This window comes from Pteropus medius, unplaced genomic scaffold (genome assembly GCF_902729225.1).
Source record: "Pteropus medius unplaced genomic scaffold, Ma_sr-lr_union100, whole genome shotgun sequence".
Lineage (NCBI taxonomy): Eukaryota > Metazoa > Chordata > Mammalia > Chiroptera > Pteropodidae > Pteropus > Pteropus medius.
Window position 1 is genome coordinate 20,908,480 of NW_024349802.1, and position 27,431 is coordinate 20,935,910.

Here is a 27,431-nt window from a genome sequence, read left to right on the forward strand (position 1 = left end):
TTTTCTTACTGGTGTCTTCTGATGAGCAGATTTTTAAAGAGTTAAGTTCTTAATATTAATCAAGTCCAATGTATCCATTTTTTCTTTTATGAATTATTAATTTTCACATCCTAAGAAATTTTTTCCACCCAAAGTTCACAAAAATATTCTCATATTTTCTTCAAGAAAATTTATACCTTTAGCTTTATGCTTAAGTCTATGATCCATCTAAAATTATTTTTTGTGTATGGGAGGGGTTGAGGTTTATCTTTTTTCATACCTTTATCCAGTTCTAGGAGAAGTTGTAGAAAATTCTTTTATTTCCTCATTGAATTGCCTTGGTGCCTTTGTCAAAAACCATTCACCAATATAGATGTGGGTGGGGACTTCTGGTCTCTCTACTACGTCCTGTTGACCCCTTTGTTGATTCTTTGCCAGTACCACACATTTTGACTGCTTTAGCTTTGTGATAAGTTTTTAAATCAGTGAGTCCTCCAGCTTTGTTCTTCTTTTTCAAGATTGTTTTGACTACTCTATGGAAATCTAGAACCAAGTTGTCAATTAAAAAAAGTCTGGTATGACCTTATTGGAATTGACTCTTAATATGGAGTCAATCTATAAATATTATTTGTCACTTCAGTTATTTGGGTATGTGTGTGTACATATATATATTATAAATGCTATTTTTATTGTATTTTCTATTGTGTTTTGCCAGTATATGGAAATACAATGGATTTCTTTAAAGAATTTAACATCCATTATTGAGATATAATTTACATACCATAAAAATCATATTTTAAGTGTAGTTCAATGTATATTTATATAGTTGTGAAACTGTCACTGTAATTCAGTTTTAGAATATTTCCCTCACTCCAAAAAAGGTCCCTTGTACCTGTTTGCAATCAATCTCCATTCCCGTCTCAGCTCCAGGCAACCACTGGTTTCCTGTCTCTATAGTTTTACATTTCTAGAAATTCCACATAAATAGGATTATATAATACTAAGTCTTATGTGTCTGACTTCTTTAACCTAGCATAATATTTTTAAAGCTTGTCCATATTATTGCAATAGCTTATTTCTTTTTTATCACGGAATAGTATTCTATTGTATGGTTATTCTACATTTTGTTTATCGATTCATTATTTGACGGACATTTGTATGATTTTCAGTTTGGGGCTATTATGAATATTGCTGCTATGAATATGAGTATACAAGTTTTTGTGTGGACATATGTTTTAATTTCTCTTGAGAATACACCTAGAAATGGAATTTCTGGGTTATAACTGTTTAACTGTTTGAAGAACTACCAGACTGTTTCCCAAAGTGGCTGCACCATTTTACATTCCCACCAACAGTATATGAAGATTCTTATTTCTTCACATCCTTGTCAACACTTATTATTATCTCACTTTTTGATTATAGTAATCCTAGTGGATGCAGAATAGTTCGGTATCTCATTATGATTTAGATTTGCATTTCCCCAATGACAAATGATGGCACGCATCTTTTTATGGGCTTATTGGCCACTTGTATATCTTCTTTGGAGAAGTACCTATTTATATTCTTGACCCATTTTTTAAAATTGAGGTAAAATTCACATAAAGTTAACCATGTTCAAGTATACAATTAATTGGCATTTAATAAATTTGCAATATTGTGCAACCATCACCTCTATCTAGTTTCAAAATATTTTTATCACCCTAAAGTGAAACCCCATACCCATTAAGTGGTCACTCCCCATTCCCCTGTCCCTAGCCCCTGGCAACCGCTAATCTTCTTTCTGTCTCTATGTATTACTTATTTTGGAATTTCATACAAATGGAATCATACAATATGTGACCTTTTGTGTTTGGCTTCTTTAGTATGTTTTCAAGCTTCACCCACGATGTGGCATATACCAGTTCTTCATTCCTTTTTATGGCTGAGTAATATAGTCCATTGTGTGGATATATTCTGTATTTGTTTATATCTTCATGAGATGTTGGAAACTTGGGTTATTGCCACCATTTGGCTATTGTGAGGAGTGTTGCTATAAACATTGTTGTGTAAGTAATCAAAAGATTATTTCAGCTATTCTGAATCCCTTCATTTCTTGCATTTCCATATATTTTAGCATCAGCTGTCAATTGTCAATTTCTTCAAAAAAGTCAGCTGTGATTTTAATTATGTTGAATCTGTAGATCAATATGGGAAGTATTACCATTTTAACAATATTGAGTCATCTGGTCCAAGAACATGGACTGTCTGTACATTTATTTTGGTCTTTAATTCCTTTCAACAATATTTTGTAGTTTTCAAAGTATACAGTTTGCACTTCTTTTGTTAAATTGTAAATGGTGTTTTTACCATTTTTAATTGCATTTTCCAATTGTTTTTTATTTGCTAGTAAATAGAAACACAGTTGATTCTAAAATGTTGATGTGTTGATCCTGAAACTATGTTAAGTTTACCTATTAGTTCTAGTCTTTGTAGATTTCTTAGGATTTTCTATGTAAACAATCATGTCATCTACAATTAAAGACATTACTACCTTCTTCCAATCTTTATTCCTTTTATTTCTTTCTCTTAACAATTGCACTAGGTAGGAATTCAAGTACAATATTCAGTAGAAATGAAGAGAAAGTATACAGCCTTTCTCCTGATTGTAAGAGAAAAGCATTTAATATTTCATTGTTAGGTATGATGTAAACTATAGTGGGTTTTTTTTGAAGCCATACTAGAGTTTTCATAAAGGGCCCAAACCCTGATTAAAATTAAGGGACACCAGCATTTAGTAGAAAGAGTCTGTCTTTGAGATTTATTCAGAACAGTTTTCTAAGCATGCAGCAGAAATGCAGCTGACATTAGAATGAGCAAAAAGAGGAATTTATTGTCCTGTGTAATAAGAACATCTAGAACTCTATCCGCATCAGGCACAGGGGGATCTGAGGAATCAAAATATCATCTGGATAACTTCTCCCTCCATCTCTTGGCTCTTTTTCTACACATTGGCTTCAGTCTCAGCAGATACCCCCACCACTTCTCATCACCTCATTTTGCAGAAGATGTCACCAGCAGTGACAAACTTATTGGCCAGCCAGATGACTGACTCTAGCAAAAATAAAGGGCCTTGTTTTTCCAAAAGTTCAGGCCCAAGCCACATGCTCCTCCCCCTTGGAACCAGGGGACAGAGCCAACCCTACCCAAGTTCGATAGACTGAGAAGAGGAGGGGTATAGTTTCCCAAAGAAAACTTAGAGTATTGTTACCAGAAAATGAGGGAATGGGTCCCAGCCAGGTATAAACCACAGCTGCCCACAGAAGATCTCTCTGTGTTCCAGGTCTGGCACTATCACTGGGCCTCTCTGAGCAGTTTCTCCATTTGCAGCATGCAGTTAGTGATCCCTATCTGAAAGGTCCAATGAGGCAGTGTACTGGAAAGCTGTGATTAAACTGTAAAGTGCTGTGCACATGGAAAGGGGGGGATCACTAGAATGGTTAATAAGCAGCTGTTCATACTCATCTGTTTATCTGTCCTCTTCTGTCTCTCTCACAGAGCACCTGAAGAAGCCACTTGAAGACTACATGGCCCATTTCCCCAGTGTGAGGATTCTCCGAACCAAAAAACGGGAAGGGCTGATAAGGACCCGGATGCTGGGGGCCTCAGCAGCCTCTGGGGATGTTATCACATTCTTGGACTCACACTGTGAAGCCAATGTCAACTGGCTCCCTCCCTTGCTCGGTAAGACACCTTCCCAAGGCTAAGTAGGTGGCCTGGAACACACCAGCCACTGCTGGCCTCAGCCTCCTACAGGGAGTCATCCACAAAGATTCCCTTGCCTGCCTGAGATGCACCCAGCACAATGCCATGTGCCGCCAGGGATCCAGAAGTTCGGGAGTGCTCAAAGAGACTTTAAAAGTCTGTTCAGCCCTTTCCCTTCATTTTACAGAGAAAGAAGCTGAGACTCAGAGAGGGGAAACAACTTGTACAAAGTCATACAGCACATCAGTGTCTAGTGACATGATTTCTTCCCCCTGATTACTTCAAGTTTTATTGGAAAGCAAGGCAAGGCTGTCTCCTGTTAAGAGCCCGATTGCGGGAGAGTATCATCATATCAACTTAGAACAGTTACCATTCACTGCACTGCTGCTGTGAGCCAGGAAGGTTGTAGTTGTAGCATTATCTCTCATCCTCACAAAACCATGCCAGGTTGAAAGTATCCCCTTTTTATAGTAGAAGAAATGGAAGTTCAGAGATATCGAGTGACTCACTTGTTCCCTTGAGCCATAAGTGTCAAAGTCACCATCGGCCTGGCTTCAGAGTCTATCCCCTTTCATGGGTCCACACTGCCTCCTGAAACTCATTTCCTCTTCAGACAGTCTCCGACAGCTGTCAGGGAAGGACCATAGACAGAGGGCAACATGATCCAGTGGTCATCCACCTCAGCCTTGAGGACAAGAGAGAGACATGAAGATTGGATGCAGGAAGCGGGGTAACTCATCACTGGTTAGAGAAACAGCCTGAACTATGAGGAGTTCAGCCTTGAGAGTGGTGAGCTGATGCTGACAGGTGGATATCGAAGAGGGAATGTTTCACTGAGACTGTGAGTCAGGCGAGGGGCAGGGATGGAGGCATTTTAGGGAGGAGTTATCAATCCAGAGAGAAAAAGTGAGCCCCTCAGAAATAGATGGATATGCGCTCCATAACAGAAGACTGAAGTTTAGGGCAAACTTGAATGTGCATCAGAATCACCTGGAAGACTTGTTAAAACACGGAGTGCTGGGCCCCAACCCCAGAGTTTCTGAGTCAGGAGGTCCAGATGGGGCCTGAGAAGCTGCATTTCTAACCAGCTCCCAGGTGACACCAGTGCTCCTGGTCCTGGGATCACAATCTGAGGAGCACTGGTTAGGCCACCATTCAGGGGTGAGGACAGAAAGCAAAATCCACACAGTTAAACGAGATAACCCAGCAAATGTGTGTTCTAACACAGATCAGAATGGAACTTTAGTGTCAGATTATGTGCTTCTGCCTCCAAGGTCCGGAGTCCCACTAGGTTAGGGAAAGGATGTAACCAAGATTTTCTAGTAAACTGTTTGTTTAATTAACGTAAGACGTCTCTATCTGCCTCTCATTACTGAAAAAGAATAAAAAAGACAAAAGCCTTATCATAAATTGCCTAATTTGTAGTCCTGAAGGAATAACCCATTTGCCGGGTCATTCAGTGACTCGTAAAGACAGCGGAGTGGTGGAGCAGGAAGCTGAGCTGCTCGTCGAAATAGCCCTTAACTCTGTTTCTATGGAAATATATGAAGGTAATTTTCATAATCTGAAGACATACATGGAAGAAGCATTCCCCTTTTTTTTTTCTTTTTGCAATAGAAATGTGAACCAGTGGTGTAGATTGAAAAGTCTGCCCTGCTAATATGATCAGCAGACAGGGCACATCATGGCTTTGGTCTCTGAAACCATTAACACCTCTGTGCACAGCTCGTTCTGCCTTCTTTTGAGAGCAGCCATTTCTGAGGCTGACAAGCATTTCCCCAAAGGAAAGCCACTGTTGGTCATCATTTCCTTCTCCTCCATCATCATCAACATCATCCTCATCATGGCTCTGCTAGTCTCCTAGCTTTTTAGGCCACATCCCCATTTGAATTTGACGGTTAAATGGTTGAACAGGCAACCCAGGCATTATTATCCACATGTTGCAAATGAGAAAACTGAGGGGCAAAGAGAAGGAGGGAGACGCTCAGCCTTCCAGCTCCTGCTTCTGAGCCTCTTTCAGCATCCCTGGTCACACAGAGAATGGCAGGAGTGCTGATCACATGCTGATCATCTCCCCATTATACCACTTGCTCTTCAAAGACCCTATGATATAGGTGCTGTCTTCCTCCATTTTGTTGGCAAGGAAACCAAGGCTCAGAGGCATCATATAACCTTTTCCAAGATTATACTGCAAGTAGGTGACAAAACCAGGGTTCGAACCTGAGCATTCTGTCCCCAAGTGAGCACAGCACTGAATGCTGCCTCTCTGATGCAACCCCTTGACTTCATACCTCCCACAATCAGCCAGCATTTAGCAGAGTTTTGTGTCCTTAGCACACACCCTCCCTTATCACCTGGAATGCACCCTGATATCTGGCATTCTTTTTGGTTCATTGCACACACACAAAATCAATTTGATGACCTACCTAAGGATCATGCCTTGCAGTTTAGAAAATGACAAAAAATGCTGCTTTCTCTCCTAGAAGAAAAATATGCGGTAGCCTGACAAAGGCTGGGCCCTAGGCTGCTACTGGCCTACTATGGGCCTGCCAGGCTTCCCATTCCAAGTCTTGAACTTGACTCTTGGCCCAGAGCCACCAGACACCCCAGCATAGCCCACTTGCCCCTAGTGGCAGATCATCTGCCCCAACAACTTGCTGGTACCAGAACACTGGGGCTTGGAGACATTAGTTATATAACTGGCCCAGGGTACCCCCCATCCTGTCGTAGGCACCAAGACTGGGTGGGAGACTTGGTCCATCTTGCCTAAAACCTGCATCCTCTCTTCCTCTCCAGGATTCTCAAACTCAAGTGTTTAGAGAAATCACCCAGGGAACAAATTAATGCAAGTAAGCTGCAGAACAGGACCATGCAGTTTGCTCCCCGATCCTGCCTCCCTAATGGGCATCTCTTTTCTTCTTCAGACCGCATTGCTCGGAACCGCAAGACCATCGTGTGCCCAATGATTGACGTGATTGACCATGACGACTTTCGATATGAGACCCAGGCGGGGGATGCCATGCGGGGTGCCTTTGACTGGGAGATGTACTATAAGCGGATCCCAATCCCTCCGGAACTGCAGAAAGCTGACCCCAGCGACCCATTTGAGTAAGTACCAACAACCCAGGTGGACACTGTGGCTGACTCAGTGACCCCTCCCCAATGCACATAACTCAGGATTGCCCCTCCCCCAAAAGTCCAGTGCATAGGGGCCAGGGAAGACGTCCCCAACCAGAAGCACAGCCCCTCCCAGCTCATGGACCACCAACCTCGTCACCCTTTCCTTTCCCACCTCCGTGCACGTTGCTGAGATTGCCAGCCAGGGCTGAGTAGAGTTGTTCATACTCTCTCCCTCAAGCCCGCCACCCAGTCGTAATCATCATCATCGCCATCATCCCCACCACTTATTGAACCCTTGCTAAGTGCCAGGCACTGTACAGAGCACATTATACCCTGAGCCTCTTTAACCCTCACAACAGTTGTTAAAATTATTATTCATATTTTCCGATGGAGACACCAAGGGTCCAAGAGGTTAAGCAGTTTGCCCAGGTCACACAACAAGTGTGAAGTGGCAAAGGCTGGATGTACATGCAGGTCTGTCTGCCTTGGGAGCCAATTTTCTCATCATTCTGTTATACCCTCTGGGTAAGGTTAGGGAAATAACAGCTTGGACCACCATTGAAGTTTTGGGGGTGTGAACGCTGGAGGGAACCTACAGGCAATGGTCTTCAACCCCTTGCAGATGAGGAGACTGAGGCCCCAGGACAGGGAAGGGCCCGCTGGGGCACACAGTGAGTGAGTAGCTGAGCCAGAAACAGCCCAGTACCTCTCTGGTTCTCCAAGCTCTGGAAAGGATCTTTTTTTTTGCACAGTGGGCCTGCCAGCCCTGTGACTGTCACGTGAGCCACTCTGGCTCCCCTGCTAGAGATGTGGAGAAGATCTTTGGTTGCAAAGCCAAAGTCTAAGCTCTTCTGCTAGATTAATTTCCTAATTATTGCTGTAGTAAGAAATTAGCACAAACTTACTGGCTTCTTAAAACAACATGAATTTATCCTCTGGAGGTCAGAAGTCTGAAATGAGTCTTACTGGGCTAAAATCACAGTGTTAGCAGGGTTGCTTTCTCTGTGGATGCTCCAGAGGAGAATCCATTTTCTTGCTTTTCCCAGCTCATGGATGCTGCTCACATTCTTTGGCTCATAGCCCCTTCCTTCATTTTCAAAGCCAGCAAGCAGCATAACAGCTTCAAGTCTCCCAGTCTTTCCCCCTCCCCCACCTCCCCCTCCCTCTCTCTCATTCCCCATCCCCTCTCTCCCAGACCCAGCCCCTCCCCCATCTCTCTCTCTTCCTGCCTTCTGCTTCCATCGTCATATCTCTTTCTCTGACTCTGACCCTGCTGTCTCCTTTCACTTATGCATCAGTCCCCAACCTTTCTGGTACCAGGGACCTGCGGTCCTGTGAGAATCTAATGCCTGATGATCTGAGGTGGAGCTGAGGTGGTGTTGCTAACACTGGGGAGCAGTCCGCGACCTGGGGGTTGGGGACTGCTGACTTATAGGACCTTCGTAATGACATTGGGGCCACCAGGATAATCTCCCCATCTCAAAATCCTTAACTTAATCGCATTTGTGAAGTCCCTTTTCTGTGTAAGATAATATATTCACAGGTTCTAGGAATTAGGACATTGATTTTTGAGGAGCCATTATTCTGTCTACCGCGACACCTGCCTAACCACAGTTTGGCCTCCAGTGAACCCGAGCGTCTCTGTGCCCTACCCTCCTCCTGGGAAAGCAGGCTGTTGGCAGCTGAGCCATCTTCATGGGCACGGTGCATACCCAGGGTGTCCGAAGGGAGCCCTTAATGCTGTGGGCCCCAGCGAAGGCTCAGAGGCAGGAAGAGGTGGGCTTCTTGGAAGAAATGGAAAGTGGCCAGGGTGATGGAGCAGCAGGAGCCAAGAGCAGAGGGCATGAGCGGAGGCCTTTTGCTTCTTCATCAGGACAGACATCCGTGTTCTTCTCCTGACCGCCTGTATCCTCCGCATGGTCAGACACTGCTATTAGAGCCATTCTAGTCCAAATCAGAGAGAAAATGACACTTGCCCAAGATGACACATAGCAAAAGCTGCAATTGGAGTGGGCTGCTCCAGAAAATGGAATTTTCAGGGTTTCCAGAACCTCTTTATGGTTCAGCCCTTTGCTGTGAACTGATTCATAGGCCCTAGGATTGGAAAGGTACATCAGCGTGGGTTTTGGCCTGTTCATCCTCCTCATCTCAGGATGAAGAAAGGGTAAAAGTTCAGGTCATACAGTTGGTTAGTAGCGGAGGCCCAGCCAGTTTCCTCCAGGGCCTCACTCTCTCCATCTGGATGTTGGGGGCTGGCCTGGCCCTAGAGCAGTGACTCTCAACCCTGGCTGCCCATTGGCATCTCGTAGGGAGTTTATTTAAAACACCCACTAAGGCCACTTCCCAGAAATTACACCAGCATCTGGGAGTAGGATCTGGACATCATTGTTTCTCTAAAACTCCCAGGTAAAGCTAATGTGTGGCCAAGGTTTAGAGCCACCAGCCTAGATGTTTCCTGAGGCATCTCCCTCCTTTGTACCCTCTAAGTCCTTCCAGAAACCTCCCTTCTGTATTGTACTTGGACAAAACCCAGGGGAGAGACCACTAGAAAAATCCTGGTCATTTTCTGCACACCTTTCCTGATGCCAGCGACCAAGCAATCTGCAGGCACAGCATGGTGGAATGATGTCTGAAAGACTCAGGCCTTGGTGGCAGACCCTGGTTTGAATCACAGCTCGTCCACTTACTGTGTGCCCTTGAGCAGAGTATGTAGCATTTCTGAATTTTAAATTCCTCCATCTGAAAAAGGGGCTAGTGATAGGGCTTTGTGAGAGCTGGAGATAATGTCGGTAGAGTGAGTGGTACACACTAGACACTCAGAATCATTGTTATTATTACTGAACACAGCAAAAAATAGACCAGGCTAGAGGAGAGGCCTCCCTCCAGAGGCAAAGCCCTGAGCATCCAAAATGCCTTCATGCTAGTAGCTTACCTGTTGTGAGTAGCTCCTCATAAGGCAGCTCCTCCGCACCTGCCCCTGGCTTCCACTCGGGCTGACTTTTGTGTGCAGAGTCTTGGGTTTGATTTCTCCTGAAGCACTTAGTCAGAAACACTGTGCCCCTCCAAGCAGTGTATTTAAGGCTCCAGCCAGAAAACCCAGACCCCACAACCTTCAGAAGACAAAGGAGAGTTGACGCTTTATTTTCTTATAGTCCTAGATACTTTCAGAAATATACTAGCAAGGTGAGCTAGGAAGTGCTATATGTCACTTGTGTAGATGGGAAACAGGCCCAAAGACATTAAGTCGGCGCCATCCAGCAGAAATATAATGTGAGCCACATATGTACTCTTAAATGTCCAAGTAGCCACATTAAAAAAGGTAAAGGGCAGTAAGTAAAAATTATTTTAGTAATATATTTTACTTAACTCAGTATTATCGGAAATAGCCTCATTTTATTAGCATGTAACCAACACTTAGAAATTATTAATGAGATTTTCTATTCTTGTCTTCATACTAAGCCTTAGAAAATGGGTGTATATCTTACGTTTGCAGAACATCTCCATCCAGACTAGCCACGTTTCCAGTTCATGTGGCCGGTGGCTGCCATGGCAGGCAGCAGTGTTCACCTCAGGTCACGTCACTGGTTAAGGACAGCCGAGGTCGCAGGGAGGCTCTCCCCGTTTCTGACCCCCGGCCCTTTCCATTCATCGCCTGCTTCTTGATTGCTCCTCCCTGACAGGAGGCAGTATATTGTGGCCGTGAGGGATGTGGGCTGCGACATAGATTAGAAATTCACCCTGCTTAGTAATTGCGAAGCCTTGAGCAGGTTATCTGTCTGTACTCTGGTTTCTTCATGCATAATATGGTGTGGTAATAACTCATTATTACTATGAGGCCTACCTCATGGGGTCAACATGAGAGGTGAAGTTATTTTATTAATAAATTAATTCAATACAGCACCTGGTATATTCAAGCCCTCAGTAGATAGTCAAGGGGATCCCCTTTTAAAGGGGTCCCCTCCTGTGCAGTTAAGGCTCGTTTGTTGCAGGAAGCTTGAGATGCATGTTCCCATGAGCTTGCAGCTCCTGAGACCAGGAGGGGACATGGAGGCTGCTGCTAGAATGCTTTCTGGTGTGAAAGTCTGGAGTTTTCCAGTGGAGCAGGACAAGGACACAACCACTCTGAGAGATTTTCACACAGCAAACACTGGTGGCCCCTCCCAGGTGCCAGCCCTGCATGAGATGCCTTGGGGGATTCAGGCAGGTCACAGCAGGCATCCTTCTCAGGCTTGGCCTGATGCCATGCTGACTTCCTGTTCCCCATGGCACCCCGCAGTTTATCTTCTCTGTGCCTTTCTTCCTGTTGTTTTCTCCTCCTGGGTGCCTTCCCCTCCCGCTAGTTTCTACTTGTCCAAACCCACCTCAAAAGCTACCCCCTCAGAGCATCCTTCCTTGACTCTCGCCCCAACCTCCCTCCTCGCCCCCAAAACCTGGAGGCAGACGCTCCCTCCTTTCAGGCTCCTGGAGTGCTGTCTGCACCTCCCAGAGGCCCTTAGCACACCCCGCCTGTCTCTGGATCCCTCTGTCCTGAGGTGGCTGCCCACCACACTGGTACCCCCTGAAGTCCCAGTCCAACTCTGATTTGCCTCCGTGTTCTCCCGGCTTCTGCTTCCCAGCTGGCACTCAGTGAACAAACTAACAAGAGAATGAATGCGTGGAGTTAATCTTAGCCCAGTTTAACTGGAAGATCAGAGACTGCAGCTTCTTCCATAAACTCTTAGCAGAATAAATGTCTTTGCTGACAGTGAATCCTCCAAAGAGCGTGTCTGAAAACACAGCTTCCTAGGTTCCATCCCCTGAGGTTGTTTCATAGGTCTGGAGTAGGGCCCAGGAAGCTGTAAGTTTTTTCATCTAAAACATTCTACAGTCTGGACAGGCTTGGAAAGACCTGATAAGGACAAGTCATGATAAGGACAACAAGTCATTTAACTAGTGAAAGGGCTACCCTATGGGGAAAAAGTACTATGATTTCATTTCACAAGTATTCTTTGGTGTTAACCATGTAAAGGAACTTTGGGTCCATTTGGCTAAAATGTGGCATTTATGAATGAACTGTAGGCAAAAAAGAAGAAAGCCTGGGCCCTCATTCGGAAGGGCCTTGGATTCCCTGTTGGACACATGGGCTGTGTTCACGGAGCAGTGAGGAACACCATCCCGGGGGACCAGCAGTGGCATAGGACACTCAGAGCACGTGGCCGTTAGGTCCACGTCTTCACACCACGCTCTTCTTCCCTGACAGGTCTCCCGTGATGGCCGGTGGACTGTTCGCTGTAGATCGGAAGTGGTTCTGGGAGCTGGGCGGATACGACCCAGGCCTGGAGATCTGGGGAGGAGAACAGTATGAAATCTCATTCAAGGTGAGCCACCTCTCCGGAAACCCCCTTCTTCTTAGCTCAGCCCCCTTAGAACCTGTCCTGGCCGGCTACCTGCCTAGTGTGTGTCTGAACCTGGGAAGACGAAGGCTCAGGTTCTGCAGCCCCTGCGTAACTGAGGTGAAGAAGTCACATTCTCCCTTTATTTGTGGAATCCTATGTTGATCTCAGGTGAAGAACAGGTCCCTCTGAGAGGCAGGTTAGCCTGTCCTGTACCTTTGTGGTCAGCCACAGCTTACTTCTCACATCCCCAGAACCTCTGGGAAGGTATATCCCCAGCCCACAAGGGTTGGCCAGCAGCACTGTTATAGGGCCAAGCCCTGCAAATACACAACTCTGAGTCAAGCATCAACTTTAATGCAAAAGACCAGTGTCACACACAAGACCAGTGTCACACACGGGACTTCAGTGCTGGGGTCAGATTTCCTAGGTCAGATCCTAGCTCTGTCACTTTCTGCCAGCTGTGTGAGCTTGGACATGAAACCCTCACTTCACTGAGACTCAGTTTCCTGTTATATAAGATGGGTTTGACGATACTTTGATCCTCACAGGGTTGTTGAGAGAATTATATAGGACCATGCTTGTTAGGTGCTTCTTAGTAAGTATCTCAAAAGATAATCTGCATTATCGACATCATTACTGTCATTCTGTGTAGTACCGGTTGAGCAGGTCAGAACTGGGAGACATAAATTCTTGAGTAGCAAGAAAACCACCACCTACAATTCTATTGAAACATATTGTTTTAAAAAGCAATCTGTGTCTCTTTTACCTCCAGAGTACTGAAGTTGTCTCCCATAAGGGGCCAGCCCCCTAAATAAAACTAATTTTAATATCCAGGGGTGATATTCAAAATATTTAACTCTGAGGACACAAACACCAACAAGTCAGAGCAGGTGCCAGCTCTAAACAACCATGTGTCCACTCTGGTGTGCCGCAGCTGGATTTTGTCCCCGGTCAAAGCCAGCAGAACCCCGTGCCAAACACATGTTAGCTTATTTAATCCCACAACAACCCTAGGAGGGTGGTATCATTATTATACCCATTTTGCAGGGAGGCAGGTGGGGCTAGAACCAAGGTCCCACACTGTAGGAAGTAACAGAACCAGGACGTGAACCCAGGTCTGTCTGACTGCAAAGCCCAGGCTCTGTCCTACCATGTTTTCTAGGCTTCAGCAGGGATGAGGGAAGAGCACTTGAGAGGAAAACTAGCTTGAGAAATTGTCTGCAGTCCCTCATGTCATCAGTTTTTGCCTCCTCCTGGTATTATTCTTAATTTACGGGAATATTCTGCTGCCTTTCGGTGAAGTGAATTAATAACAGTCTAAGTCAAAAATAGCAGACAACTCTGATCCATTGATAGGGGCTGCCCCACTCCTGTGTTAATATGTATTCTGAGGCTGCATCCAAGCTTATCAGAAAGAGTGGTGATTAATTAGTGATGTCTGCCATTGGTACAGGTTTGGTGAGTGATGGCGTATATCATTTATTTAGTATCCCTAGCCCATGCAATCTAGTTTTCCAAATGTCACATCCTTATGGGTACAGTGAAATCACACACAAGGAATCAAATGTTTTTACTTAGGAGTTCCTCGATTATCAATAAAACAAACTTGATTTATAAAGTTTCCTGTCAAGTTTGTTCCCAGAAATGGTCATATCTGTGTTCTGAGTTCTCACCAGAATGTAAATTTCAATAGGGTAGGGGTCTTTGTGTGTTTTACTTACTGCCCTATCCCAAGTACCAGAAGGATGGTCTGATACAGAGAAGACAGTTAATAAATATTTATTTGTTGGTTGAATACTAAAAGCAAGTGTATCACTGGCCAGAACCAGCCTCCTTGGTCAAGACGTACCCTTTCAGAAACTCGCTTTGTGGAGAGTAGTGAATGGAGAAAGATTTACACAAAGGAATTCCTAAACCCAAAATGATTTCATTTTGTGTATTTCAAAGACCCATCTAATGATGCTCATCAGGCAATTACGGCACTACAAATGGCATTTTTCTCCACACAGTTTATTTACAAAAGACTCAGTAATGAAGCCATCTGAGAAGTCTCTTGTGTGGGAGGGGGAAGGAGGATGGCTCCTGTTTCCATCTGATCTAATTATGTCCTTCACTCTTGAGGGGAGAGGAGACTGTGTAATGAGGAGGCTCCCGGGTCTGGAAGGAAGACTTTTCTCCCTTAGCTTCCTCTCTCTTGGCTTTGGGAGCGTAAGTTCCTGGAGCCTGCGACAGCCCATCTGCCAGTGCACTGTCTCTCAGGCCTTCCTGGACAGCCTGCCACGGTGCTGAGGGGACAGGACAGCCCGTTCATGTGCTGGTGATGCCTCCCTGAAATGCCAGGTGTTCTATTTCAGACAGCATGGAGCATTTACAAGGGGCCAAATTCCCTCTGATTTATCTCTGCTAAGATCCTTTTTCTTCTTGGTGATGGAGAAGAGAAACTGATCTGAAAGGCTGAGTGTATTTTCAGAAATTAAGATAAATTGATATGTGCCATCAGGACCCATGGATTAATAATTTGGCTCCAATTCCAGACTAGGCTATCTATCCTGATGAGAAAACCTGAGAAAAGATGTTCTAAAGGCTCTGAAATTTCTAGAAGACTCATCATCTCTTTTTTTTTTTTCCTCTTTCTCATTCTCTCTTTCTCTCTTAGCCAGCAGAGATTCTGTTCTAAAAGGCACAGTCACATTATCAAAGTTCTCCCACTTGATGGTTAGAATCTTCCCAGTTCTAGTGGTTGGATAAGTCTTTAACTCCATAGCCTGGCCTATACCTACTTCCATGAGCTGATACCTGCTGATACCTCTGACCTCCCTCCCCCTTGTCCTCTTATCCCATCGCATTAGTCTGGACTCTTGGTTACAGGTGACCAAAATCCTAGGCAACCTGATTTAAGCAAAAAATCAGAATTGACTGGCCCACACAACTGAAATTCCAGGGTAGACATTCCAGGTCTAGCTGGATCCAAAGACTAACCCATTTCATCTAGTCTCTGTCTCTCTCAGTCCCTTGGCTTTGCTTTCATGTGGGAGGCTTTCATCTGCAGAAATATCCAGCAGCCCATTGGAAAGAGGGTTTCTATCTTTCATCATCCTGTAGAAGTCCCCAAGTTAGTCTCATTGGCCTGCTTAGCAATGTTCTCATTGGCCAACTGCAGTCACATGCCCATCCTGGAACCAGGAATATGGGCATGGGCTATTCCCCAAAGGATAGTCTAGGCACTGTATCCAGAAGGGAGAATGGGTCTGGGACATGGCAAACCACAGCTGTCTACCTCGCTCAGCCATGCAGAACTGCTCACAAGCCCCAGGCTCACATGCCAGGCCGTCTTTGGAGGCACACACTGTTCACTCTTCCTGAAATGCCTTTCCTTAGTCTGGCCAACCCACACTCATCCTTCCAGGCTTAACTTAGACAGATAGCATCCTCTCAGCCTCACCTGAACTCCCTGTGCTGATTAGAGGCCACCCAGCCTCACTCCTAGCATGGCTTTGAATACCTCATGTTGACATGATCCAAGGGTTGGTCCATCTTCCCCACTGGACTCTGAGCTCCCCACAAGCAGGGGTTGGGTCTTGTCCTAGCTCTGTACTCCAGTGTCTGGCCCATAATAGGTGTTTAAAATAACTGTTAGTGGCATTACTTCCTATCTGATAAAACTTCCTTCGCCCTACCCTTCCCAGGCTTATGTCACCATTTTGGAGTAATGGTAGTATGTTAGGAAAGGTATTTGGTGAGAAGGCAGGACACTGGCTTCTCATCTCTACTCCCCATGCATGTGGGGGCCCTGGACCAATCACTTGACCTCTCAGGCCCTCACATCTCAGGCAGAGCTAATGTGTTTTTCCTTCTTACCCAATGAAATAGGATCAGATAATATGCTATGGGGAAAGCCCTTTGACTTACACAGGTGCAAATGGTTTGGATTAGAGATGGCCCCAGAGAGGGGACTGTACAGTGTCCCCGGGAGGCCAGGTTAGGATATCTTCAACTCTGAGATTCAGGACAGAGGAAATATCCACAGGACAACATGGCTGAACTAGCATAAGAAAGATGTGGCCTTTGGGGCAATGTAAGGAGATCTCTCTTTCGTTAATAGCAGTTGGCAAAATCTGTTACATTTCACAGCAAGCACATTCTTTGACCCAAAATCCATGCCCAGGAGTTTATTCAAGAGATAGCCACATAGATGAGCAAAGATTTAGGTAGAATCTGTTTATTGAAGCATTACATCCAACAGGGGACGAATGAAAATGACCTACATGTATGTCCTTAGGGAATAAATAAGTTAGAGTACTTCCCAACAATGGAATATTATACAGACAGTGGCTTATGATGGTTCAACTTTTAAGATCATAGGAAAACAAGAAGCATTCAGTAGAAACCATACTTCAAATTTTGAATTTTGACTTTTCCCCGGGCTCGTGGTGTGCCGTACAGTACTCTCCTGCGATGCTAGGCAGCAGCAGCGAGCCACAGCTCCCAGTCAGCCACGCAGTTACGAGGGCGAGCAACTGATACTCTACAGGGTACTCATCATGGTAGATGATTTCGCTAATTGTAGGCCGACATCAGTATTCCGATTTTGTTTAAGATGGGAGAGGCTAAGCTATGATGTGCGGCTCTCCCTTTCTACTAATGGGTTATTGTAACATTGAATGTGTTCATCATGAGTACATATCACTTTTATAATAAAAAAAAAAATAAGCTTTTTTTTAACTAAGAAGAAGGAAAAATGTTGGTTGGTTTTTCAGCCCTCCAGGCCCACCCCTCCCCATGTATATCCCAACACTTTGGGCCATTTGCAAGTTCCGGGCTAAGACTCCAAGCGAGGCAGGCCTGCAGAGAAAAGAGTCTGGGAGGGACCGAGCCCCCTGAGTGCATCTCTGCCAGGTCGGCTCCACGAGGCAGAGGTGTGGGCCACCGTCCTCGGAGACACGGAGATGGTCTGAGGGTGCCGTGGGCAGGCTTGTGAGAGCAAGGTGGTGATGGGAAGCCACATGAGGAGACGAGGGCAAGCTATGTTCCACCCGAGAGGGAAGCCCATGACATCTGAGTAGAGGCACAAGGCCTCAGAGAGAGTGGGGTTTGCGTTGTTTGACATGGCTATTGTTACCAAAAGCCATCCGGGTCCCAGACCTCCTTGGGCAGATTTTAAAAAAGAAAACTCTCAGATTTTCCTTTTATAAAAGTTCAGGAGAACTAAGTGAAACCAAGTTGCGTGAAAGAAAGTAGGATGCACCCCAGAATCTGTCAAGCACGATGTTGTGATCTGATGCCTCGAGTGGTTAGGTGAGTGGGCCAGGGTCCCTCAGCTAGAAAGAGGCAGAGCCAGGACCAAACCCCACATGTCCTTACTCTAACCTCAGTGCTCATATCACTCCACCTGGTGGGAGGAGTGGAGAAAAGGCCGGCCCAGCCTAGAGAGGGGCCGTTATTATAGGTAGGGCCCAGAAGTCAGGACCAGCCCCAAGGGGGGTTAAATTGCCACACAGGAGGAAGAAGTGATTTCTAAAGTCCATCCCAAGAGGCAGAGGGTGGTCCAGGGCCATCATCCAAGTACCTGCATGGATGACAGCCTTTCTTTTCCCCGTTCACCACCCCTCAGCCTCCTCGGACTCAGACCAGCCGCAGTGTCGCTGCCGAGAACCTGGTGTGCCTTCCTTTTCTGGGTTATCCAAGGATGCTGGGAACCAGCTCTGCTGCACGCAGCATTTTCCTCCCGGCCACATGTGCCCAGACTTTCCAAGAGCCGTCTGCCGGGAACAGGGGAGGCATTCTGCTCATGACTCTCAACAAACCGTTTGAAATTCTGTGAGTGTCTCTGTCGGTGGGAGCCTGCCTCTCTCACCGTTCCCCAGGAAGATGGCTCAAAGGCCTGAGGGTCACCAGTCCCGCCTCACTCCCTAACTACCACACACCTGTCTCGTCATGCCTCAGTCTTTTGTCACTAAAAATGTCAATAGTAACTTCTTCAGAGGTTTGTTGTAAGAATTAAATGGGATAAAACATTTATTTGGCCTGCATCCAGGCAAAGAGGAGGCGTTTAGCAAGCAGTAGCTGTTCTGATGAGAACCCTCGTGTTAGAACAGCATAGAATTAAGTATATCAGATTCAGAATCAAACCAAGTGGGTTCGGGTACAGGCTCAATTACCTAGTTGCTGTGTGACCTTGGGAGAGTGACTTAATCTCTCTGGATGTAAAATGGGGATAGAATAATCCTTACCACATAATGTAGGTGTGAACATGATATTAGTCAAACTGTTAAAACCTTAGCTCAGTGCCTGGCACGTAACAGATGATCAGTACGTGGTAGCTGTTCATGTTGGTGGTATTGAGATTGATGTGATCAGGCTGCAGTTGCAGGCGGACAGGACTGGAAAGGGCTTTGAGGCCAGCAGGACAGAGGCCAGAGACCTTGGCACCAGGCCCAGCTCTGGAACAAACTCTCAGTGAGACGTTGGACAGCTCGCCTGCCCTTTCCGCTAAACCTTTATCTCCTCATCCACAGGGACACTAATAACCCCAAACGCACAGGGATGTCTGGAGATCATGCAGCCTGGCAGGCACCGTCATCCCGAAAGGAGTTGTCGCTATCTCAGTATGCACTGGTCCTCAAAGTGCGGCCCCCAGACCAGCAGTAGCGGCAGCACCTGGGAACTTATTAGAAATGTAGGTTCTCAGGCCCCGCTGCAGACCTGCTGGGTCAGAAATACTAGGGGTGGGTCCCAGTGGTCTGAGTTTTAACAGTGCTTAAAACTCTCTGGGTGATTCTGACGCTCTCTCAAGGTCGGAAATCATGGCTGCACTGAATCGGTGGAATCCTATGCAGAGAGGATCCTCAGGCTCGAGTGTGGAAGGACAGAGTAGGTTGTCGGCAGGTTGGCCAGCAGGTCCTGACACCTTTACTGAGCTTTTAAGGCTCCTTGGCATCTAGTTTCTTCTCCATTTCTTCCAACAGTGTTTTAGAGCAAGGCTGACCAATGACTAGGCCATGCGTGAGTGAGCGAATGAATGAGTAAACGAATGCATGTTTGCACGGACTGCATTGTTCATGGGAAGAAAATATGTGCCCACGCGAGAAAAGTGAGTGGACTGCAGCTGGTTCTCAGCCGCAGCCACACATGGCGTCCAGGAGCTGTGGAAAGGATCTGTGGTGACCGGAACAGGTGGCAGAGGACTGTGGCTGCACGCCAAGGACGAGCTCTTTGTTCTGCAGGCGATACATGTGCTGACAGGGATCTTTGTGGAGGACCATGGTAGGGTCAGGACCAGGCTGTAGAAAGATCAAACCAGGAAGGTGCAGTCTCCCTGGAGGCCTCAGATCTGCCTAGTTCTGGGGGCCCAACCCCGAATCCACTCTGAGCTCTGCCATTTGTGAGTCAAGGAACCCTGGGGAGCCACTGCCCCTCGCTGGGCCTCCGCTTCCTCACATGTATCGATATGATAGCACCTCCCTCCCCAGGTGGCTGTGAGCCTGCTGTATTTCCAATTATGAGTCAAAACCGAAGGTATCCTACAACTTTACTAAGTTTATTTATTTAAAAAAAATCTTAATGTAAGGCGAGTACCCCCATTTTTTTGCCAAGTTGAATAAACACCTAAGGATATTGTTGAAATAGTCAGATATTTAACTTATTAATTTAGATACACATATGTTTAAAGCCATATTATATAAAATAATATAAGTAAATTCAAACGGTTTTTAAAAATACTAAAATTGTTTTTTCCTACTCTTTTTGCCAACTGTATCCAGTAACCATTATAAATATTCAAAACTGGTGACTGAGGTCCTTTCATGCTGTTAAGACTTCCTGAAACAGTATCTTCTTGTTTGAAACAAACTAATATATTCAAAATAATAGGAACTTCTGGAGGATGTGGATCTAATGCCATTCCTTATTTTCTGAAGGGAATTGCATGGCATGCATATGTGCAGTGCCCACCACCAGTAGCAACAGCTGACATATGTCCAAGTAACACCATTTGGATAGTTCCCAGTACTCTGTGCTTCAGAATTACCTCATTCCAGCCTCTTCACAACCCTAGGAGGTATGCACAGTAATTCGTCCCATTTTGCAGATGAGGAAACTGAAGCTTTCAGACTCATGAAACGTGCTTAGGAGCCTGGATTAGACCTCAGTTCTGTCTAACTCCAGAACCCAGCTCATAACTGCAACCCCGTGTCCCTCTTGTGCACACAGATAACGCGAAATAATTGGTGGCAGTTGCCATCATCTTATTTCCCCAAAGTGCAACTGAATAGGGCTTGAGCTCCACAGGGGTCCTCAGCGGAGATGCCAGTGACAGAAGACGTGGCCGACTGCCGTCTTCTCCCTGGCAGCCGTGGGCAGGTAGGACAGCCGTCCCATTCCTGATTGGTTTCCAGGCAGCCATTTTCCTGACAGAGAGGTTCCGCCCCAGCCCCTGCCCACTCATGTTTCCAGCTTGGGACTGGCCCTTCCGCCACTCTATCTTCGGGTCCCATTGTGTCTCCCTGATGCGTATCACCACTCGTCTGTTTCCTCCTCTATTTGGGAGATAAGAGCAAGTAATTGTCTTTATAGACACTGTAATGAAACCTGTCATCACACAAAAGAAGGTTGCTAATAAAATAAATCAAAGCAGCAATGAAAACGAATGGGGAGCTAGCTTTTACAATTAGATTTGTACTTGTCTAGTGGCACGGTGCTTCCAGTGAGAAGACAGGTTATGTGGAAACTCATGGTGGAACAGGGCTCCCAGAGCCGGCGCAGGTGGGGTGGGGGCTGGGACGGGGCCGGACAGGGAGGGAGGCGAGAAAGCTGAAAGCAGAGAGGGTCTGCGAAAATGTCCTCTCAGTGGCCCGTAGCTGCCTCCATCCAGATATTGCAGGGTCCCGGCCAAACACGATTCTGGCTGCTGCCGGCACTGCAGCTCCCCGTTCTCTGCCACCAGCTGGACTCTTCTGCCAGCGTGTTACTTGGGGAAGAGGAGGACACCCTTGGGCTGGGCCCCAGGCAGTGCTCCATGACTGTGCCCGCCCCACCTGGCTCTGTCATTCTCGTCATTTGCAGGTTCTTCCACCAAGTCAGGAAAAACTACTTTCTCTCTCTGAGCCGCCGTTTCTGCATTTGGGAAATTGGACCATAAGATAAAAAAAACGTGATGGTGTTGGGCCAAAGGGCAAACACTGTATAATTTCAAGGTGGTGGCATTTCTCATCCGTTTGCAAATAGAAATGACTGGTATTAATCAGGATCACTATTGTCAGGCATCAAATTAAACACTTTTACGGGTTGTCTCCTGCCATCTCAGCGGCTTGTGAGGTCGCAGTGACTGTCATCCCCAGGTGAATGCCTTGTGCGAGGTCACACAGCTGTACAAAGTGGCGTTGAGGCTGGAGAGTGGTGTGTGCTCATTACCCCCGTGGGTCATGAGTGGCTGCTGCCTCACCTGTAACGGAAGAGGAGGAAGGCCCTAAAGGTACACAGATAGGTGACCTGGACCATGAGCAGAAACTTGGGACCTGGGATCCAGGACCAGCTTGCCAGCCCAGGGCAAGTCGTGACACCATTCTGTGCCCCCAGCCTTTATCATGTCCTTGGAAAGAGAGCCCCCTCCACTCTTGGGATCCTGCCAGATAACCGGCAAATACCATGGAGGTGTTGACTACTGTGTGAGAGGCATTCTGGGTGGCAGAGGGCGTTCTGGAGAGGGGTGTGCCATGCACTGGGCCCTTCTCAGGCCGTTCAGCTGCTCCCAAAGGACTCAGGAGTTGGCGACAGCTTTCTCTGAACAGGTGTCTGTCTCTCTGAAGGCAGTTCACATTCTGAGTCAGCTGTCAGTGAAACATACCAGGGCAGGGAAGCCGTGGAGTAAACCCATCGTCCAAAGCAAGGACTCCTCTGGGCTCTGGGCCGCCCAGGAATCTGAGAGCATTTGAATGCTTCAAACCTCTCAGCAGATCAAGGTCACCCTGGTCCCTCAGGAACCTTCAGGCTGATGGCCAGCATGGTCAGGGCCAAAGAAACCCGAGGACACAGCAAAGAGAAGGATTTGGAAATTGATCATCTGTCTGCATTAAGGACAGTTCCTTGCCAGGCAGAGCTAGAGACGCAGCCTCGTTAGCTAATGTGAGTTTAATATGGAGTCAAGAGAGCTGGATGCCAGCCTAGCCAACTGCCCAGGAGACATTCAAAAATAGAGCAGGGTAAGGTGCCCCCAACCTACTCAGTGCCGCTCCACCTGCCCAAAAGGCAGGAGCAGCCCAGCCGCATTGTGGGCAGAATCTGCGAGACAAAAGCATCACTTCCACATCAGTCATTTTGCATAAAGGAAGAGTTATTGTTATGGGATCCTGGCGCCTGATCAATATCTCCTGCTTTGAAAATAAACTTCTTGGCTTGGCCTTGACATTAATCTACCATCAGGAGCCCATTATCTTGAGACCAATGTTCTGTTCTATTGACTTACTCGATTTTTTTCTCCCCCAAGATCAGAATATAATTGCATTTCTCCAGGCAGCACTTCCATTAATTGCAGCCCATACACACATATCCCCTTGCAGGAAGCCCAGGACAGGGTACATCTGGGGTAGGATGGAGAGAGTGGCTGGCAGGGGCTCCTGGGGGACTGAGGCCCCTCAAGTGCATGAAGTAGAAAGAAGAGTGGCCCTTCTAGAGCCCCGAATCTCCAGGATCCCACTGAGCAGTTCAAACTGAAAAAAGGCTCCTTTGCAGACTTGGCATGTAGATGTTCCCGCTCCTACTACTCACTCCACAGTGAGGACGTGTGATAACAAGATTAATAATAATGTCCTGAATCCAGCTGTGTCCCACCACCACAGCCCCACAAACCATGACTGAAACCATGAAGCACAAGCCAAAGCCACGACTGCCTCATACCTGCAGGAGCCCACCAGGCCTTCCCTCTCACAAGCCTACACCGTTCCTTCTGCACTCCACAGACAGAGTCATCTTTGTAAAAGCGAAATCGGATTATGTTTTCTCCCTCAGTGACGACTCCGTGAAGATCTGCCCCAGGAGACCCTTGTGATTGTCCCCACTCACCTCTCTGGCCTCCCCTCCTGGCACTCCTCCCTCTGCTCCAGGCCTCTGTCTGGCTTTGTTCAGTGATTATGCCAAGCCTGGCCCTGCCCCCAGGGCCTTTGCACTTGCTCTTCTCCCTACCGGTTCTCTCACTCCTCATGTCTTTGTTACTTTTACCTTCTCATCATTTAAGTCTCGCCTCAAATGTTCCCTTCAAAGTGAGGCTTTCCCTGACAGGCATGGGTGACATAGCAGCCCACACATCCATACACTGAGTCATCCATACACTGACCTCCCTTTGGCTTCCGTATAGCACACGTCACCCTCTGACACTGTCTCCCTGGATTAGTTACCTACTGCCATAGGGAAAAATTACCCCCAAAATATAGCATCTTAAAACAGTAATAATCAGGTATCCTCTCAAAGTTCGTGTGGGTCAGGGATTTGGGAGGGGCTTAGCAGGATAGTTCTACCTGAGTCTGTCATAAGGTTGTCGTCAGGGTATCAGCCAGGGCTGCAGTCATACGAAGACGTGACTGGGACTGGAGGATCTGCTTCTCAAATGGCTTATCCACATAGTTGGCAAGTTAGCACTGTTAGCAGTAGGCCTCAGCTCCTCACCACCTGGACCTCTCCACAGGGTTGCTTGAGTGTCCTCACAACATGGCAGCTGGCTGCCCCCAAGCAAGTAATCCCAGGGAGTAAGGCAGAAACCTTATCATTTTTGCAGTATCCTACTGGTTACACAGGTCAGTCCTCATGTGACTCATTTGGGAGTGAATTACATAAGGGTGCAAATACGAGGAGGCAGGGATTACGGGGGGCCATCTTGGAGACTGGTCATCACACTCCCCACTTCATGAGAATCAGAGCTTTGGCTGACTTATTATTCACCACTGTATGTGCCCAGCACAATGTTTGGCATGTAGCAGAAACTCCATAAATATTAGTCAAATGTATGACTTAATCATTGTGGCATGTAACGCTGCTGTGACTGTGTGCCAAGTCTTGTGCTAAGCACTTTACATACCCAGACCCAGCCTCATTCAATCCTTTACAGATAAAGAAACTGAGCCTCAGAGATGTTAAGTGCCTTGAACAAAGTCACAAAGCCGGTAAGTGGATAAGGCAGGATTTGAACCCAGGACTGCTGAGGGGGGTCTACTTAGGCTGGGTGCCTCAGTGGGTGTGAGTCAGTGTTGGTTGTACATATGAAGAATTCCCCAGTTGCTGTCAGACCAGGAAGTCAAACTCAGGAGCTCTGTGTGATGGAGGGAGACACAAGGAGAAACATCAGGTCCTCAGCTGCGAGGCTTAGCGGCCAGACTGCAGAGAAGTCAGGCAGGGAGCCCGCTGCCACTGCTCAGGGTGCCCCAGCAAGGGGCTTGCAGATGCAGGAGGAAACTCCAGAATCCAATGCCACAGTCAGTAAGTATACAGAGTCTGTGCAACGCCTATCCCCTCTCGTTCCTGTGGCAGACATCACTAAGTGATCACCCAGTCTTTCCCACTGATCCCCCGACGCCACCTTAGAATTCTTCTCAACCCGGCAGTGCAAGCATCCTCAGCGTTTAGAGCTCAGACTCTGGAGTCAACTAAAGCCGAGTTAAATTCTGGCTCCACCACTTACTAAGCCCGTGACTTCAGTCAGACAAGCTTCTTGGCTTCTCTGAGCCTCATTTTCTTCATCTGTGAAGTTGGGTTCTAGCACTATCTACTTTGACAAGGCTTAAATGCAGTCGTGCATGTGAAGCTCGTAGCACAGTGTTTGGCAATGAGTAAGCACTCAGTGCTGTCACAGCTATTTTTACTACTGTTGTCATTTCTGTGTTTTCTTCTGTTCCTAGTTCTGCGAATGGGGCTAATGCTTTGATACATGCACAAAGGAGGGGACAGTGGATTGGAGGCAGAAATAACATCTCTCTCCGTTCTCACCCACAGGTCTGGATGTGTGGGGGCCGCATGGAGGACATCCCCTGCTCCAGGGTAGGCCATATCTACAGGAAGTATGTACCCTACAAGGTCCCGGCTGGAGTCAGCCTGGCCCGGGTAAGCTGGCGGCTTCCTGGGGGAAAAGGGGGTGGCATAGGCCCTTAGCAGAGCAGAAGCTCCCTGAGGCACCCGGGACCCCAGGCCAAGTGATCTCTAGGTGTGAGGTTGTGCCCCGCACCACTCTCCAGGTGAAATCCCAATGTAAAAGAACTCGCTAAAGCCCTGCCTACTCACTTATTAGCTCTGCTACCTTGAGGGGATTGATTAACTCCTCTGAGCCTGCGTTTCTGCCTTTGTTTAAAGGACGCTAATTTTTCCAACTCTTAGCATTGCCATAGAATTAAGAGATGACATGGGGTCCCATAGTGTGACGGACAAGGTGATTTGAGGTGGTAGACATAGGAACATTTTTGTTTACATGTGTTTAAATTAATGTGGATTAGAAATTAATGCGTATTAGTGTAGCAAACTTGTGATTTCACAGACATTACTTAGGTTAAAGCTAAAGCAGGTGCAAAGTTAGACCAGGGGCGTTTTAAAGAAACATATTAGATAAATATTAACGTAGGCGGAATGGTATGTTTGGGAAAGCCTGAGACGAGGTACTTAAAAGTTCCTGGCACAGGGGCAGTTAATAACTGCCAGCGTCTTTCCCTTCTCCCTAACCCCCTCCCCACTTTTATTGCCAAAAATTCTGCGTGTCAAACTATTTCATGCCTTCAAATGGTTTGTATTAATCATTGCTTGAATTAAATTGGCCACTGGTTACAAATGGAAATCTGTTAGCCAGAGATTTGGGGTTTTTTTTTTTTGTATTAATGATATTTCACCAAACTTTAATAATAAATTTTAAACTATTAAATGTCTTGAGAAAAAAATCGAGGTGATCACAGAAGAAAACCGAAGGGGTGGGAGTGTCCCCAGAGGGTAAAGAGGGCCTCAAGGAGGTTTAGGGGAAGCTGAAAAGGTCACCGGCACAGCTTTGCTCCTGAGGATACCCCATCCCACCCCTGCCACCTCGGGGAGACCCCTCCGGGGCAGAGCCCTCCTTATAAGCCTGTTTGGCATCAGTCCACGTAGCCTCCTCTGCCCATCCCTCATCACCTGACAGTCGACGACGTGCGGGCTTGTAGCCCCCTGGATCCTGGAAGAGCCACTGTCCTGCTATTTACAAGACTGAAAGGCTCCAAGAAGCCGCGTGTGTCTGCCCGGGCTCCATCCGAAGATGGGGAGCTGTCTCGGGAGACGGCCTGCTACCGGGCCTTGGGGCGGGCGTTAAGGCAAAAGAGAGCCTGCAATGCCCTCTAGTGGTCGAAGGTTGCAACGACAGCCGCACCAGACGTTTGGGCTTTGGACAGCTCCATCCTATGTTCCGGGGGAGGAGGGGCGGGGAATCCCAGAGAAGGTGCCCCGCGGAGAAGGAGCGCAAAGCCAAGTAAGCCAAAATCGCGACTGTTCCAGCCACTAGGGACGGTAGGACCACGGGGACACCTCTGACCCCTGAACAGGACCACTCCCAAAGCATCTTTTCCCTATCCAGAGCTGTCATCTATAAGATCAGCCTGGTAAAGAGACACTACCATCTCCTGTTGATGGGACCATAGGCGAATTCAATGGGTTAATAGCTAACTGTAGTAACACATAACTCTCGTGAGCTAGGCATCTTGCAGAGCATCTTACATACTTATCTCACTTAACTCTCACTTTGTTTTTAATCCCCTTTTTAGACATGAGTGAAACATAGAGACATTAAGTACCTAGAGCCAGAATTCAAACCCACTTAGGTCTGAGCAGTGTCTGGGACAGAGCATTTGTCCCTTATATAGTGACTGCCATTATTATTATCAGTATTCATGTCACCATCAATATTAGCAAGACCGGGACATTTATTTTAATGTCTTATCTGTGTTTAAACACTTTAACATCTCTTTCACCGAATTAGTCTCCTGTGCCTTTAAGCCAGTTAATGATCCGAGCAGCGCCCCACAGGACCTGTGCAGGACCTCACAGATGCCTGACTCAGGCTCCTCTGACTTTTGGTCATAGTATCTAACTATTCTCATTTAGTTCCAGATCACATTTTAAATGTTCCGTGTTTTAACAACCGGATCCCCCTAGAGCATTATCTCCTAGAATATCATTTTGATAGATTTGAGGAGAGGTATCCTCCATGCCCAGATGAAGAGGGAA

At 46.8% G+C, this 27,431-nt stretch overlaps 1 protein-coding gene across 1 annotated transcript in view; it reads left to right on the forward strand.

Annotated features, from left to right (window-relative positions):
• GALNT10 (polypeptide N-acetylgalactosaminyltransferase 10) overlaps positions 1-27,431 on the forward strand; it is a 179,084-nt gene that overhangs the window by 144,939 nt on the left and 6,714 nt on the right. The window contains exons 5-8 of the mRNA XM_039836670.1: positions 3,514-3,699; positions 6,645-6,828; positions 12,080-12,197; positions 25,191-25,298. Coding sequence (XP_039692604.1) covers positions 3,514-3,699; positions 6,645-6,828; positions 12,080-12,197; positions 25,191-25,298 — 596 coding nt within the window. The remainder of the gene's footprint in view (positions 1-3,513; positions 3,700-6,644; positions 6,829-12,079; positions 12,198-25,190; positions 25,299-27,431) is intronic.